We start from the raw sequence: 13,272 nt of genomic DNA on the forward strand, positions 1-13,272 counted from the left end.
TATATTTATTATTATTTGAATAAAAATATGTAATTGTATTTTACATTTTTACCAACGCTTATGACTGAACATTTACAAAGCTTGACAAACAGGTTTAAAATCCTCTAATCAAATTTGATTAACATGATTTTAGTCTTGCTTTTGGGAATTTGTGAGGGTCTACAGAGGGTCTCAGGTGTTAATATTAAAGCCACATTAGTGTTTGAACAGTACAGGTGTGTGAATCCCCAGGCCTGAATGAACAAAGCTGTTCCCATATAGCTACTGAATAGAAGTATTAATTTACTGAGAATATTGTAATTTATGATATCGAATGATCCTTTCTAGTTTCTCACGGATTGATGTCAACTTTTGTTCAGGCTCCTTTGATGACTCCTTAGTTGGATGACATGAAACATGGTTTTAGGTCTGAGATTAAAGCTGCTTTGATGGCTTGGGAATATATTAACAGGGCACAATGAAACGGAAACAGCCTTGTGGTTTCATCGCATAATCTGCATGTTTTTTCCCTCAAAGGTCTAAACATCAATTGAACTCCTTAATTATGTTCCTTATTTAAGGACTCATTAAAATGGACATATTCAGACATGTATCAAAATCTGAATACATGTTCTTAAAGCATGTGTGATGCTTGTGGTTACAATTAATAGCATTATTTAGAAATGGACGTAACCAGTTCATGTAGTGCATTCTCGAAATATGTTGTTTATAACATTTTATGAATATCATCCACAAACATTTTGTGGCTGATCTTATGTTTTATTTTTATTATTTTTAAAATGTCTTTATAAATTAAGTTTTTGCTGCTGTGACGCCTAGGTAAAGGCCCGTTCACACCAAGGATGATAACTATAACGATGGCACAGAGAAACAATATTGTTGGTATCACTTTTAGAACGTGTTTTTTTCTTTTTTTTTTTCAGCTGATGAAAGATAAAAACATTGACAGCCAATCAGAATTCATCCTGCTTTAAAGAGCTTGAGTATTTAAAATGGCAGAGGACAAACCTGCATCGCACACTTAAACAGAATAAACAGAAAAATATTGTCCGCTGGTGTGTGTATATATATATATATATATATCTCATTATAGTTACATTTATAGTTATTGTTCCTGGTGTGAATGTGCCTTAAATGCCCTCTTCACATGTGAAATGACATACAGTGCTTGGTTTGATGTTAGGTCCAATATAGCTTTGGAGTGCTTCGTTTCTCAATAAATGATTTGACATTTGGTAGTTAGCTACGTGATGGAAATTCCAGATTTCCACCTCTGGCCCCCTATTGTTCCTGTTCTTTTCACTACTGAGCTCTTTTTTTTCCCCTCTCTGGCCATGTGTCTCAATCAAAACACACACAGGGGAGCTTTGTGTAGCAGTGCCTATGAGTGTGTGTACACAGAAGCTGCTAATGAAATTGCATACTGAGTAGGTACTACATTTGATTTGGAACTTCATGACTGTTTAAAAAAGGGTTTTCTGTAGTATGAAATGTACTATGTTTGCTATGTTGTCAATGTCATGTAAATTGCGGTGTCAGTTGCATCGCTTCACTGCCATTCCCAAATCCTCCCCCATGAGCTCGTAGGATAGTAAAGTATCTAACGGATGTGCAATTCAGAATCAACATTTTTAATCGACAAATAGACTTCTTCTATTTTATGAATACTATGAATTTGCACATACTACATGTTTAACATAATGTTACTTTCTGTAGAATGAGTGCCTGCATTTGAGCCAAAGATTTTTCTAGCTGAGCCCTGTACATGCAACAAGGCTCAGGGGACACTGATATCCCATGTGGGGAGTGTTTATCTTATGTGTAGATCAGGGTCGGATCGGTAGAAATGGCCCCTGTGGACAGTGCTTCACGCTTAGTCAGTGCAAAGGGAGTCACACAGTTGATGTAAGTACCACATTCTAAATCCTACCTGTGAGACTCATGCTAATGGTGCCATGTTCCAGAGAGGAGCTAAATGATGAGCTTTTTTCTGTTTTTGATGAATTGATATAAAACCTGGTTTTATTCTAGGGGTCAGATAGAGGGTGGATAAGGGTGAGAGAGAGAGATCATAATGCAGACACATGCACATCCATGGACTTTAAAGGATTGTTTTAGAATTCCTGCTTGCTTTAGACTTTAAAAGAGAATTCTGTCAGCAGTTCAATCATGCAGCCCCTTCAGCAGCAGCAGCACACACACACACACATACAGGAAGGTGTTTGAAGCCTGAGGATTTGAGTATTCATTAGAAACATCATTTTGATTTTTGTGTGCTGTGCCTTGGTAAAGAGTGTGTGAAGTAGGGCTATCAGAATGATATAAAATTTTACAGCCCTCTGTTTGGCTATACATGCTACCATCCCATTGTTTATTTAATGATCAGTTTATCAGTCAGTATTGAGGTACACTACTGTTCAAAAGTTTGGGATATACACTTTTCATTCACAAAGATTAAACCTTAAATGCATGCCACGGGTCTTTAGTGACCCAGGATGTCATTCACTACCTCCTCTTCATTCATTTTTAAAGTTAGACATCAACCTTCTTAGTATTCCTCAATCAATTCATTATAAACAAAATAACAAAAAAAAAAAAAAAAAAAAATATAAAAAAAAAAAAAATATATATATATATAAAAATGCCTGTTTTCACATTCGTTTTTTGTAAAAAAAAAAATTGTATAGGGTTGCTAACGACCCAAGGTGTGTAACAGTGTAAGTAGATTTTTTTCTGCACAACAATAATTGAATCTTTGATGACTGAATAAGTGCAATTCACCTTTACTCCATAAGGTTGCAATGTCTGATACACAATGATGAAGTGACGTTTCACTCATAGTTACCGCAGGCAGAAAACAAACAAATAGGAAGTATCATCAGCAAAACTTGAAATGGCTCAGCGATTTACTGCACAGCACATATGGAATGCAATCAAATATTACTCACTGTCACTTGATGGTGGATCTGGTGACAAAGCTGTCAGTGATCAAAATGTTGAAAATTATAGTTTTGAGAATATGTTTGAGATCACGAATATGAGCCAGATGCTGAATATACTGGGAAATGAGCTCTGATGAGGACAGTGATGATGGTATAAAACATTTGCTCAAACTGAACCCTTCCAAGATCCAAAAGGTAACAAAATATGCTTTATTTTATTCTTTTGTAATTGTTACTCTAATATCAGGAGAGTTTTATATTATCGCGACAGGTAAAGATCCATCTGTGTTAGATATAGATCCGGGTTGCTAAAGACCCGAATAAGTAATAATGATTGGTGAAACATTCATTCATTTAGAGGTTAAAGGCATTTACACTGTTACAATATATATATATATATATATATATATATATATATATATATATATATATATATATATATATATATATATATATATTATTATTATTTTTATTTTTATTTTTATTATTTTTTTTTATTATTATTTTTTTTAATATTTATAAATGCTGTTCTTATGAACTTTCTATTCATCATAGAATCCTGAAAAAAATATCACGGTTTACATAAAAAATATTAAGCATCATAACGGTTTTCAACATTGATAATAATAAGAAATGTTTCTTGAGCAGCAAATCAGCACATCAGAATGATTTATGAAGGATCATGTGACACTGAAGACTGGAGCAATGATGATGAAAATTCAGCTTTGCCATCACAGGAATACATTACATTTTAAAATATATTAAAATAGAAAAAGTTTTAATAATATTTCACAAGATTACTATTTTTACTATATTTTGATCAAATAAATGTAGCCTTAGCGAGCATAAGATACATTTTTTAAAAACGTAATTCTCAACAACCTCAAACTTTCAAACAGTAGTGTATTTCTCGCTCAGGGTAGTTGAAGTAAACAAAATGTTGTTGTGCGAATGAACCTGTGGTCTTATTCTTTAAATGCTCAGTGCTGATGCCAGTAGAATTAATCTGTTTTGAGTGCGTGAATGAAGGGGGATTACTCTACTTCTCAGAAAGACCTGCTGGTTGCGTATAAGACTGTTTGGGTTCTTATTTGATTGTCAAATCACCGATCATTAATGGCAGTAACACAAACAAGTACGTAGACAGATATACAATATACACACACACAAAGATACATGACTAACACCTGATCAGCTTCAAAGCACTTTCTGCAGATCTGGTTGGTTTAGCTATAATTCCAAGATGCTGATGCTCAGGGAGTTAGAACAAAAGAAAACAGTTTGGGTCTATTACGTCAAAGAGCCCTGTTAAAAACCAAGCTCAGCAGCTTATATCAGCATCACCTCTTGTCTCCACCTGCAAAGAACACATTATCACACCTAAAGGTGTCTGTGCAGGTGCAATGCTCAATAGTCCTGTGAGGAGAAACAACACACCTGGTGTTCTTTGATCAAAGAGCATGTGCAAAACATGTCTCCATAAGTATTATGTTATGAACTATAATTGTACACTTTCTTAAAATTGATAGATATGGTCCCTTGAACATTTATCAAGTGAAAATAATCCATTCAATCTCATATCAGTCAACATTCTGAATGATTCAATACTTAAATGGTTTACCCAAAAATGAAATTTCTGTCATTATTTACTCACCCTCATGCCGTTCCACACATGTAAGACCTTCGTTCATCTTCGGAACAAAAATTAAGATATTTTTGATGAAATCTGAGAGCTCTCTGACCCCTCCGTAGACAATTAAATTACCACTTTCAAGGCTCAGAAAGGTAGTAAAAACATCGTTAAAATAGTCCATGTGACTACAGAGGTTCAACGTTAATGTTATGAAGCGACGAGAATACTTTTTGTGAGCAAAAACAAAGCAGAAACACTGTTCACGTAGTAAACAATGTGCAGCACTTCCAGGTTCTATGTCAGAACGGCGGCTGCGTCAGCATCACACGCATGCATCATGCTGCTCACGTGAACATCGTCGGCCATCGGCTTGAGCCCCTGCCCCTTTGATTGTGAAAGTGAAACTGCCCTTTGTGGTCACATTTCTCCCCCCAGAATGCGATTTCGCCCAAGGGAGAAACCCACAAACCGCCAACCACTTATTTTGATCAATTTTGAACAGTTGTGCTTCTTAAAATTTTTGTGGAAACCGTGATAGATTTTTTTTTCAAGATTCTTTGATGAATAGAAAGTTCAAAAGAACAGCATTTATTTAAAATATAAATGTTTTGTATCATTATAAATGACTTTGCTGTCATTTTTTATCAGTTTAATGCATCCTTGCTGAATGAAAAGTATTAATTTATTTTTAAAAATTTACTTCTGTAACTATTTTGCTGTCACTGCAATCAGATTAAGTGTAATCTGAATTGATATACTGTTATTGCCTCATACACCATAATATTTGTGGCATAATGGGTGTGTAGGGCTTGTTTTATGTGTGCTGTTAGTGTTCAGTGGCTCTAGGGCACTCTGTGTACTTATATTTTGCTCTTTAGGGACGTTGTTAAAGGAACCACATCAGCAAACTCATCCTAATTGCATCCTGAACCACACAAAATGCACACACTGATTTCAGTCACATTTGTAGTAAGACATTTAATTTATTTCAAATTTATCACACTGGTTTATTTCATAAAATCACACTGGTTTAGACAAACTAAATAAACGAAATAAAATAATTAATAAGCTAAGGGTTTAGCTAAAGGAAAGGTGAGTTAAGGACAGGGTAAAGGCCATGTCTTGGTCTTAATGTTTTCTTTGTCTCTCTCTCTTTCTTCCTAGGTAAACAGGAATTCTTTAGTCCCTACAGTTTACATTGGAGATTTAAGGACCACTAAAAAAGGCACGGATTAGGATCTCTGAGCACGCTAATCCCAGAAAGAAGACTGTAGAGTGAGTCAGAAGCACAGAAAAAAACACATGAGATGAACAAATGAGAGGGAGTGGCTGTTTTCCATGTGGTGCCCCCATTTCTGAATAACCAACCAGCCAAAGATGTTAAATGTGAGGAAGAGCCATACAAGAAACCAGGGCCACCGAGAGCAGTGTGGAGCCTTGTTATAGCAGCCAGGCAACAATCACAGCCCTCATCGTTCTCAACGCTGATCCCCAGTCTATTTTTATCTTTGAAACAACGCAACCAATTAAATCGGGTATATCTGATGAGGTTCGGGGAAACGCAGGACTGAGGGGAAGGAACAGCATTGTACACCTGGCTGCTTGGGTGAAGCAGACGACCCTAAATCTTCTCCTTTATACTTGGATATGTGTATAACCTTGAGCTGAGATGTAGCGATAATGAGCTAATTTTGGAAATTGAGACAGACATTCAGGACAACATGTGAAGGTAAGAAAGAACCATTCATTAATGTGCAGTGATGCTTTGTAATGAAAAAAAAAATCCTTAAATTGTTAATTTATTTTATTAAAATGTATTTATATACTTATATTATTAGTGTGTGTACATTTTTAATTCATTATGTATTACATTAATATATTTTATATATTTATTATTGTTATACATAATATTATATATATTTGTGAGCACTTAAGAATGTATGAATACACACATATATGTATATATGTATGTGTGTGTATATAGAAGTGATGTCTGGAATAGGAAAATTGATATCTTCACCCTTTATTTAAATTGTTAAAAATGTGTTAATGATTGCATGAAGCATATTGCATAGCTGCGCTTGGAGTCTGTTGTTTTATTTGTGATAACGCAATTTTTTTTTGGCGAGGCTGTCATACAAAGAAATTATGAACATGCAAAAACAAGACTAAAAAGAACTAAATATTACTCATGTTCAAAAGAACAGCATTTTATGTGAAATAGCAATTTTTTATAACAATGTAAAAGTTTTTACTTTCACTTTTCATGAATTTAATGCTAAATAAAACTAAATTTAGAAAATGTATAATTAAAATAATTTTAAAAAATCTTACTGACTGGCCCAAAGATTTTGATCAGCAGTGTATTCATAGTATTATTAGGCTAAGATGAATTAGATATAATGTTTTTTTTAATATTTTAATATTTTTTTTCATTTTAAGCATTAAATTTGTTTTTCTTCAAATTAATAATCATGCCAGAAACATGCCAGATTGTGCTCGCATAATTTTTGGCGAGGCTGTCATACAGAAAGAAAGAAATTATGAACATGCAGAAACAAGAGAGAACCATCTAAATATTAACTGCTTATGTTGATTTTGTTTTTCTATGTTTTTTTGCATAGTAGAATGAAATGTGTAGCTGTAGTTTACCCGTTTTACCAAATAATTTTGTCAGATAAATACCTTAACCAAGTTGAGCATTTTATTCTTCCCTATTTAAAATAAAAATAAATCCTTATATTTTAATGGTTTAATTGAACTTGTAGGGTCATTAAAAACAAATCCAAATATCAATTCAAAATCAAATATGTACATACTACAATAATGTTTAAAATATTTAAATAATGATTATCATACATTATATTATGTTGTTTGCTCCTTGATGAGCTCCTTGAGTTTATAGGTAGAGTAAATAAGCAAATTTCTCCTCCTCCTTGTTCCTCCTTGTGTGTCATTTCATACATTCAGGTGGTGCTTTAGTTCCAGGTCTCCTGCCATGAGCTAAGCCCCCCAGTGGCCTGTGGCAGGATGACTGCCGTCTATCCGTCTGGGGGGGGCTCCCTCGGGGTCTCAGCCGTGGGTCCCCAGCGTTATGCACGATGGAGTCGGCAAGACAGCTCCGACATCTGCACGGACGACGAGGGGACCCAGCCGCGCCGCCTCACCCCGCTGGAGAAGCTCAACCTGGACATGTGCCAAGATGAGAAGATGGTGCGAGAGCTCACCGTGGGCCGCCGCATCGGCTTCTACAAGATACGTGGCGAGATCGGCTGCGGAAACTTCTCTCACGTCAAGCTCGGCATCCACGCACTTACGAAAGGTAAGCAATTGTGTGTAATGGTACATATGCTTTGGCTTTCTTGAGAAGTTTTCCAGCAAGCTACAGTTGATGGTTGAAATATCGATATGTTCATTTTAGAACAGCCCACCGACACTGAAATTTCATGTAAAATGCCTGGAAATGTATATTTAGAGCCCTGTTTGTAGTTACATTGACCTCTTTAAAAATCTTTATCTCAGAACAGCTGTTTTACATTATAAAGGCTTATTAGGTTATGTTGATTTAGATATTTAGTCTTTTTGAATACTAAAATGTTCTTTTTTTAAGTACTAAATATTTTTAATATAATTAATATTAGAATAATTAATATTAATTTACTTTTTTTAATGTTGCTTGCAACATCACTAAACATATTAAGAATTGTGATAAAATGATATATATATTACAAGTCAAATATTCATTTAGAAGATAGCTACACCACTGTTCAAAAGTTTAGGGTCAGTAAAATGTTTAAATGTTTTTGAAAGAAGTGTCTTCTGCTCACCAAACTGCATATATTTGGTCAAAAATACAGTAAAAACTGTAATATTGGGAAATATTATTACAATTATTAATTATTGTTATTATTATTAATAATAATAATAATAGTATTTTATAATTAATTGTTCATTATTAATTATTAATTAAATAGGAAAAAAATAATCATTTATAATTTCTATTTTAATTAATAAAAAAGAATATTAATAACTATTCAAATGTATTTCTGTGATGGCAAAGCTGAATTTTCATCAGAGTTCAAAAGAACAGCATTTTTTTGTGAAATAGTAATTTTTTTATAACAATGTAAAAGTTTTTACTTTCACTTTTCATCAATTTAATGCGTCCTTGCTAAATAAAACAAAATTTTAAAAAATTAATAATAAAAATAATTTAAAAAATCTTACTGGCTGACTCCAAGCTTTTGATCAGCAGTATTATTAGGCTGAGATGAATTAGATGTTTTTTTATATATATTTTGAATAATAAAATGTTCATTTTTTAAGTATTAAATTTATTTATTATATTATATTATAATTAATTATTATTTATTTACTTGTTGCGTGTTGCAACATGTTGAAAATTGTGAAAAAAATATATATATATATATATATATATATATATATATGTTGTATGACTCAAATATTTAATAAAACATTATAAATATTATATATAAATATTATATATGGTATTAATATAAATATTTATATAATACAATATATATACATTCAAATAACATTTTCCTACCAAACTTATTGCTGTGATACAGTGCTGTTATATGCAGTTATAATCCATATTTAGTGAAAAATATGTATTATTTATTTATTAAGTGTTTTTGCTGTGTGCTTTATGGTAAGTGTTATTGTATGGATGAAAATGTGTCCTGACAGTCAAGTTTACATTGATAATGTGGGAAGCATGCCCTCGGTCAAAGTCAAGCTGAGACAAGTTGTGTGGTTCAGACAGAGATGGGTCGATTTGAGGTGTCACATTTCTGTCGAGACCTTTAGAATTGCTGTAGGCCTCATCAAAGATTGGTGTGTGTAAGGGATAGGAGGTCATGGTGTGCCGTTACAAAGCTATGTGAATTACATGCGCAGTGTATTTGTCGTGTCGCAGCAGATCTTGAAGAGAGGGTGTAGAATGACATTCCATATCGCATGGCACACCATATCTGATATCAAAACTGCTCAAAGGTTTTTCCTTTATTACAGTGGACATTTACTGCTGTTTTGACTAAACATTTCATTCTGTATATACCAAAGTACCAAAGACAAAAGAATATGAATATTTTCTGTAGCTGAAACTTTATGTTGTCATCCACAGACAAAGTAGCCATCAAGATCTTGGACAAGACCAAGCTTGATCAAAAGACCCAAAGGCTGCTCTCCCGGGAGATATCAAGCATGGAAAAGCTGCACCATCCAAATATCATCCGTCTGTACGAGGTGGTGGAGACACTGACCCGCCTGCACCTGGTCATGGAGTACGCAAGCGGAGGAGAGCTATACACCAAGATCAGCACAGAAGGAAAGCTCTCCGACATTGACAGCAAGATTGTCTTCTCTCAAGTTCTCTCAGCCGTGAAGCATATGGTGAGATGTACATGAAGCAAAGGAATAGAATTCAAGGAGGCAATTCATGATAATTGTGGGCTGAATGTTTAAATGGTGATGCTCTTTTGCTAGCTTCATGTTCTCAGTGCAGCTCCTTTTTTTTGTTTTTCCTGGCCTACATACATAGTTTGAGGGTCAGTGATGCCCATTTTATTTATTCAAAAATACAATACATTAAAAATGCAATTCATACACATTCATGACTTGAATAAACCTCTTCTATGATAAACCTGTTTTTAATGCCTGAATTTAAATTCATTTTAATATATTCATAGTATTGATCCCTGGTAATTAGATCCCTGGTTTGTAGTTGCATTGGCCTCTGTAAAAGTCTACCCAGTAAATTAGATAAAGTAAACTTTATCTTAGAACATCTGCATTATTAAAGTTATTAAAGTTTATTATATATTATATAAATATATAAAATATTTGAACATTATTATAATTATATTAATTATATTAATTATTATTAATTTTAAAGTAGTAAATATTTTGAACATAATTATTATTATGTTTACTTTTTTATATTACAACTAAACTATGTATATTACAAGTCAACATTTTAAGTTTTAATAGACTTGAATTTTGAATTTTAAAATATAAAATTTTAGAAGTATTATTTAAAAATATATAATTAATATAATAATAATAATAATAATAATAATAATTATTATTATTATTATTTACTCTTTAATATTTGTTTTGGATCAAATGTAGCAATCATCTAAATAAAATTAAAAATATAATTAATAAAATATTTAAAAAATAATAAAATATGAAGTATTTCTAATATTAAATATATATATATATATATATATATATATATATATATATATATATATATATATATATATATATATATATAATATTATAATAATTATTATTATTATTATTTATTTACTTTTTAATATTGCAACATTACTAAACATGTTAAAAATTGTGGGGGGAAAATATATATATTTTTTTTAAATATATAAAAAAAAAATTCTCTACAATTTTCAACATGTTTAGTGATGTTGCAGTATTAAAAAGTAAATAAATAATAATTGTTATTATATTAATTATATATTTTTATTTTTAATATTACAATATTTAATATATATATTTTCTAAAATATTTTATTAATTATATATTTTTATGTTTATTTAGATGATTGCTACATTTGATCCAAAACAGCTAGAAATGGTGTAGGTCATATATAAATAAAAATTAATACATAAAATGACAATAAATACATCTTTTCTAGATAAACATGTTTTTCATTTTTAGCATTTTATCAAATTTGAACATTTTTATATTTTTGGGGGGGCGGAGACGTACAAAGACGTAAAATGGCTGCTTAAACTGTTCTGATATCATAATGAAGAAAAAGCCATTAATCGAATTAAATTCTTGAAAAGAAAACTTTATTGAATAGTTTGGCACAATGATAATACTAATATTATTATATTAAACAAATAAATACACCCACATATGTACACCTAATACCCAGTTAATACCCAGTTACATCAATTTATCAACATTGTTATTCAAAAAAATATCTATATATTTAGTAGTTAATAGCAGTTTCTCTTTGTCATTTTGCAGCATGACAATAACATCATTCACAGAGACCTGAAAGCAGAGAATGTTTTTTACACGTGTAGCACCTGTGTTAAAGTGGGAGACTTTGGCTTCAGCACCGTCAGCCGTCGCGACGAGACCCTCAACACCTTCTGTGGTTCTCCCCCTTATGCCGCCCCTGAGCTCTTCAGAGACGAACACTACATAGGTGTTTGCGTGGACATCTGGGCACTCGGGGTCATGCTCTTCTTCATGGTGACCGGCACCATGCCCTTCCGTGCCGAAACGGTGGCCAAGCTGAAGCGCTACATCCTGGATGGGGCGTACACAGTGCCTACCTGGGTGCCTGAACCTTGCCAGAAACTGATCCGGGGCATCCTGCAACCCCAGCCGTCTGACCGCTACAGTGTAGAACAGATGATGGGCTGTGAGTGGCTGCTGCCGGTGGAGTTTCCCAAGGCCATGGAGCCCTTTAAACTGGACCCGCTCCATCTGGCAGAGTCTAAGCCAGGGGAGCTTGAAGAGCATGAGATAGAGGTGAGAAACGCCCTGGAGGCTCTCGGCATCTCCGCAGACCACATTCGTAACAACCAGGGCAAAGACTGCAGGAGCTCAATCACTGGAGTCTATCGAATCCTCTTACACCGCTCACATAAACGACAAGCAGTGGAGAGCATGCCAGTAGTTACTCATGTAGTGAATGGAACCGATGCTAAAAAGGAGCGTCTGAAGACATACAGGAGCCTGAGGCATACGTCCAAACTCTGCATCATTCTGTGATGCTCAGAAAACTTGTATAGAAATGATGGACAGCTCTCGGGAACTATAGTACAGCTAGTTATATTTGATATACCTCTTTTGCTATCTTTTTTCATTGAACGTGAGATCAGTGAATGCCTCTAATAAAGTAGTCTATATGAATGAATGGAAATTATGAGTGTTTGCAGGTGAGTGAAGCAAGACCTTTGTCTTAATGTCATGGATGTCACATGTCATAAATGTAATAAAGTGCTTTAGACTGCATTGTTTCGAACATTTCCTTTGCGATATGGAAAAACAGATATACAGTGCTGCTTGAAAGTTTGTGAACCCCTTGCAGAATCTGTGAAAATGTGAACAATTTTAACAAAATAACATACAATATGGATGTTATTTTTTATTTAGTACTGTCCTAAGACATTTTACATAAAAAATGTTTTCGTATGGTCCACAAGACAAAAAAATAGATGAATTTTTGTTTTGTTTGAAATTTTGTTAAATTATTCACATTTTCACAGATTCTGCAAGTGGTTCGCAAACTTTCAAGCAGCACTGTATTTTAGAGACAATATTTTACCACAAATGTTAGAAAACATTTTATTGTTGTGTAAATGAATGCGTACCAATGAATCATTTATATTTTAATATTATACCTCATGTTCTAGACCATCGGAGTGAGGACAGAGAGAGTAAAGTGAGGACATTTTGGCCTGTCCTCACTTTCTGAGACTCCTATTTGAGGGTCAAGACTTAGTTTTAGGGATAAGGTTGTAATAACGTTAAGTGTAGGTTTAGGCTAAGGGTTTGGGTTAGGCAGTTAGTTGTAATTAGTAGGGTAAGGAGCTAGAGACTGCATTGTGTCAATGAATTTCCTCACAAAGATCAATGTACAAGAATTGTGTGTGTGTGTGTGTGTGTGTGTGTGTGTGTGTGCGTGTG

At 33.3% G+C, this 13,272-nt stretch overlaps 1 protein-coding gene across 3 annotated transcripts in view; it reads left to right on the forward strand.

Moving 5' to 3' along the window:
• The window catches only part of nim1ka (NIM1 serine/threonine protein kinase a), a 13,479-nt gene extending 882 nt beyond the window's left edge, over nt 1-12,597 (forward strand). Inside the window, exons 1-5 of one of the 3 annotated variants that reach the window (XM_048209589.1) lie at nt 1,673-1,905; nt 5,740-6,304; nt 7,546-7,897; nt 9,722-9,990; nt 11,599-12,597. In XM_048209589.1, the coding sequence (XP_048065546.1) occupies nt 7,606-7,897; nt 9,722-9,990; nt 11,599-12,354 (1,317 nt within the window). In that variant the 5' untranslated portion in view covers nt 1,673-1,905; nt 5,740-6,304; nt 7,546-7,605 and the 3' untranslated portion in view covers nt 12,355-12,597. Of the gene's footprint in view, nt 1-1,672; nt 1,906-5,739; nt 6,305-7,545; nt 7,898-9,721; nt 9,991-11,598 lie in introns of those variants that run through there. The other 2 variants (XM_048209588.1, XM_048209587.1) reach the window with 2 other exon arrangements.
• Nucleotides 12,598-13,272: the final 675 nt, after the last annotated feature.

This window comes from Megalobrama amblycephala, linkage group LG12 (assembly GCF_018812025.1).
Source record: "Megalobrama amblycephala isolate DHTTF-2021 linkage group LG12, ASM1881202v1, whole genome shotgun sequence".
Taxonomy (NCBI): Eukaryota; Metazoa; Chordata; class Actinopteri; order Cypriniformes; family Xenocyprididae; genus Megalobrama; species Megalobrama amblycephala.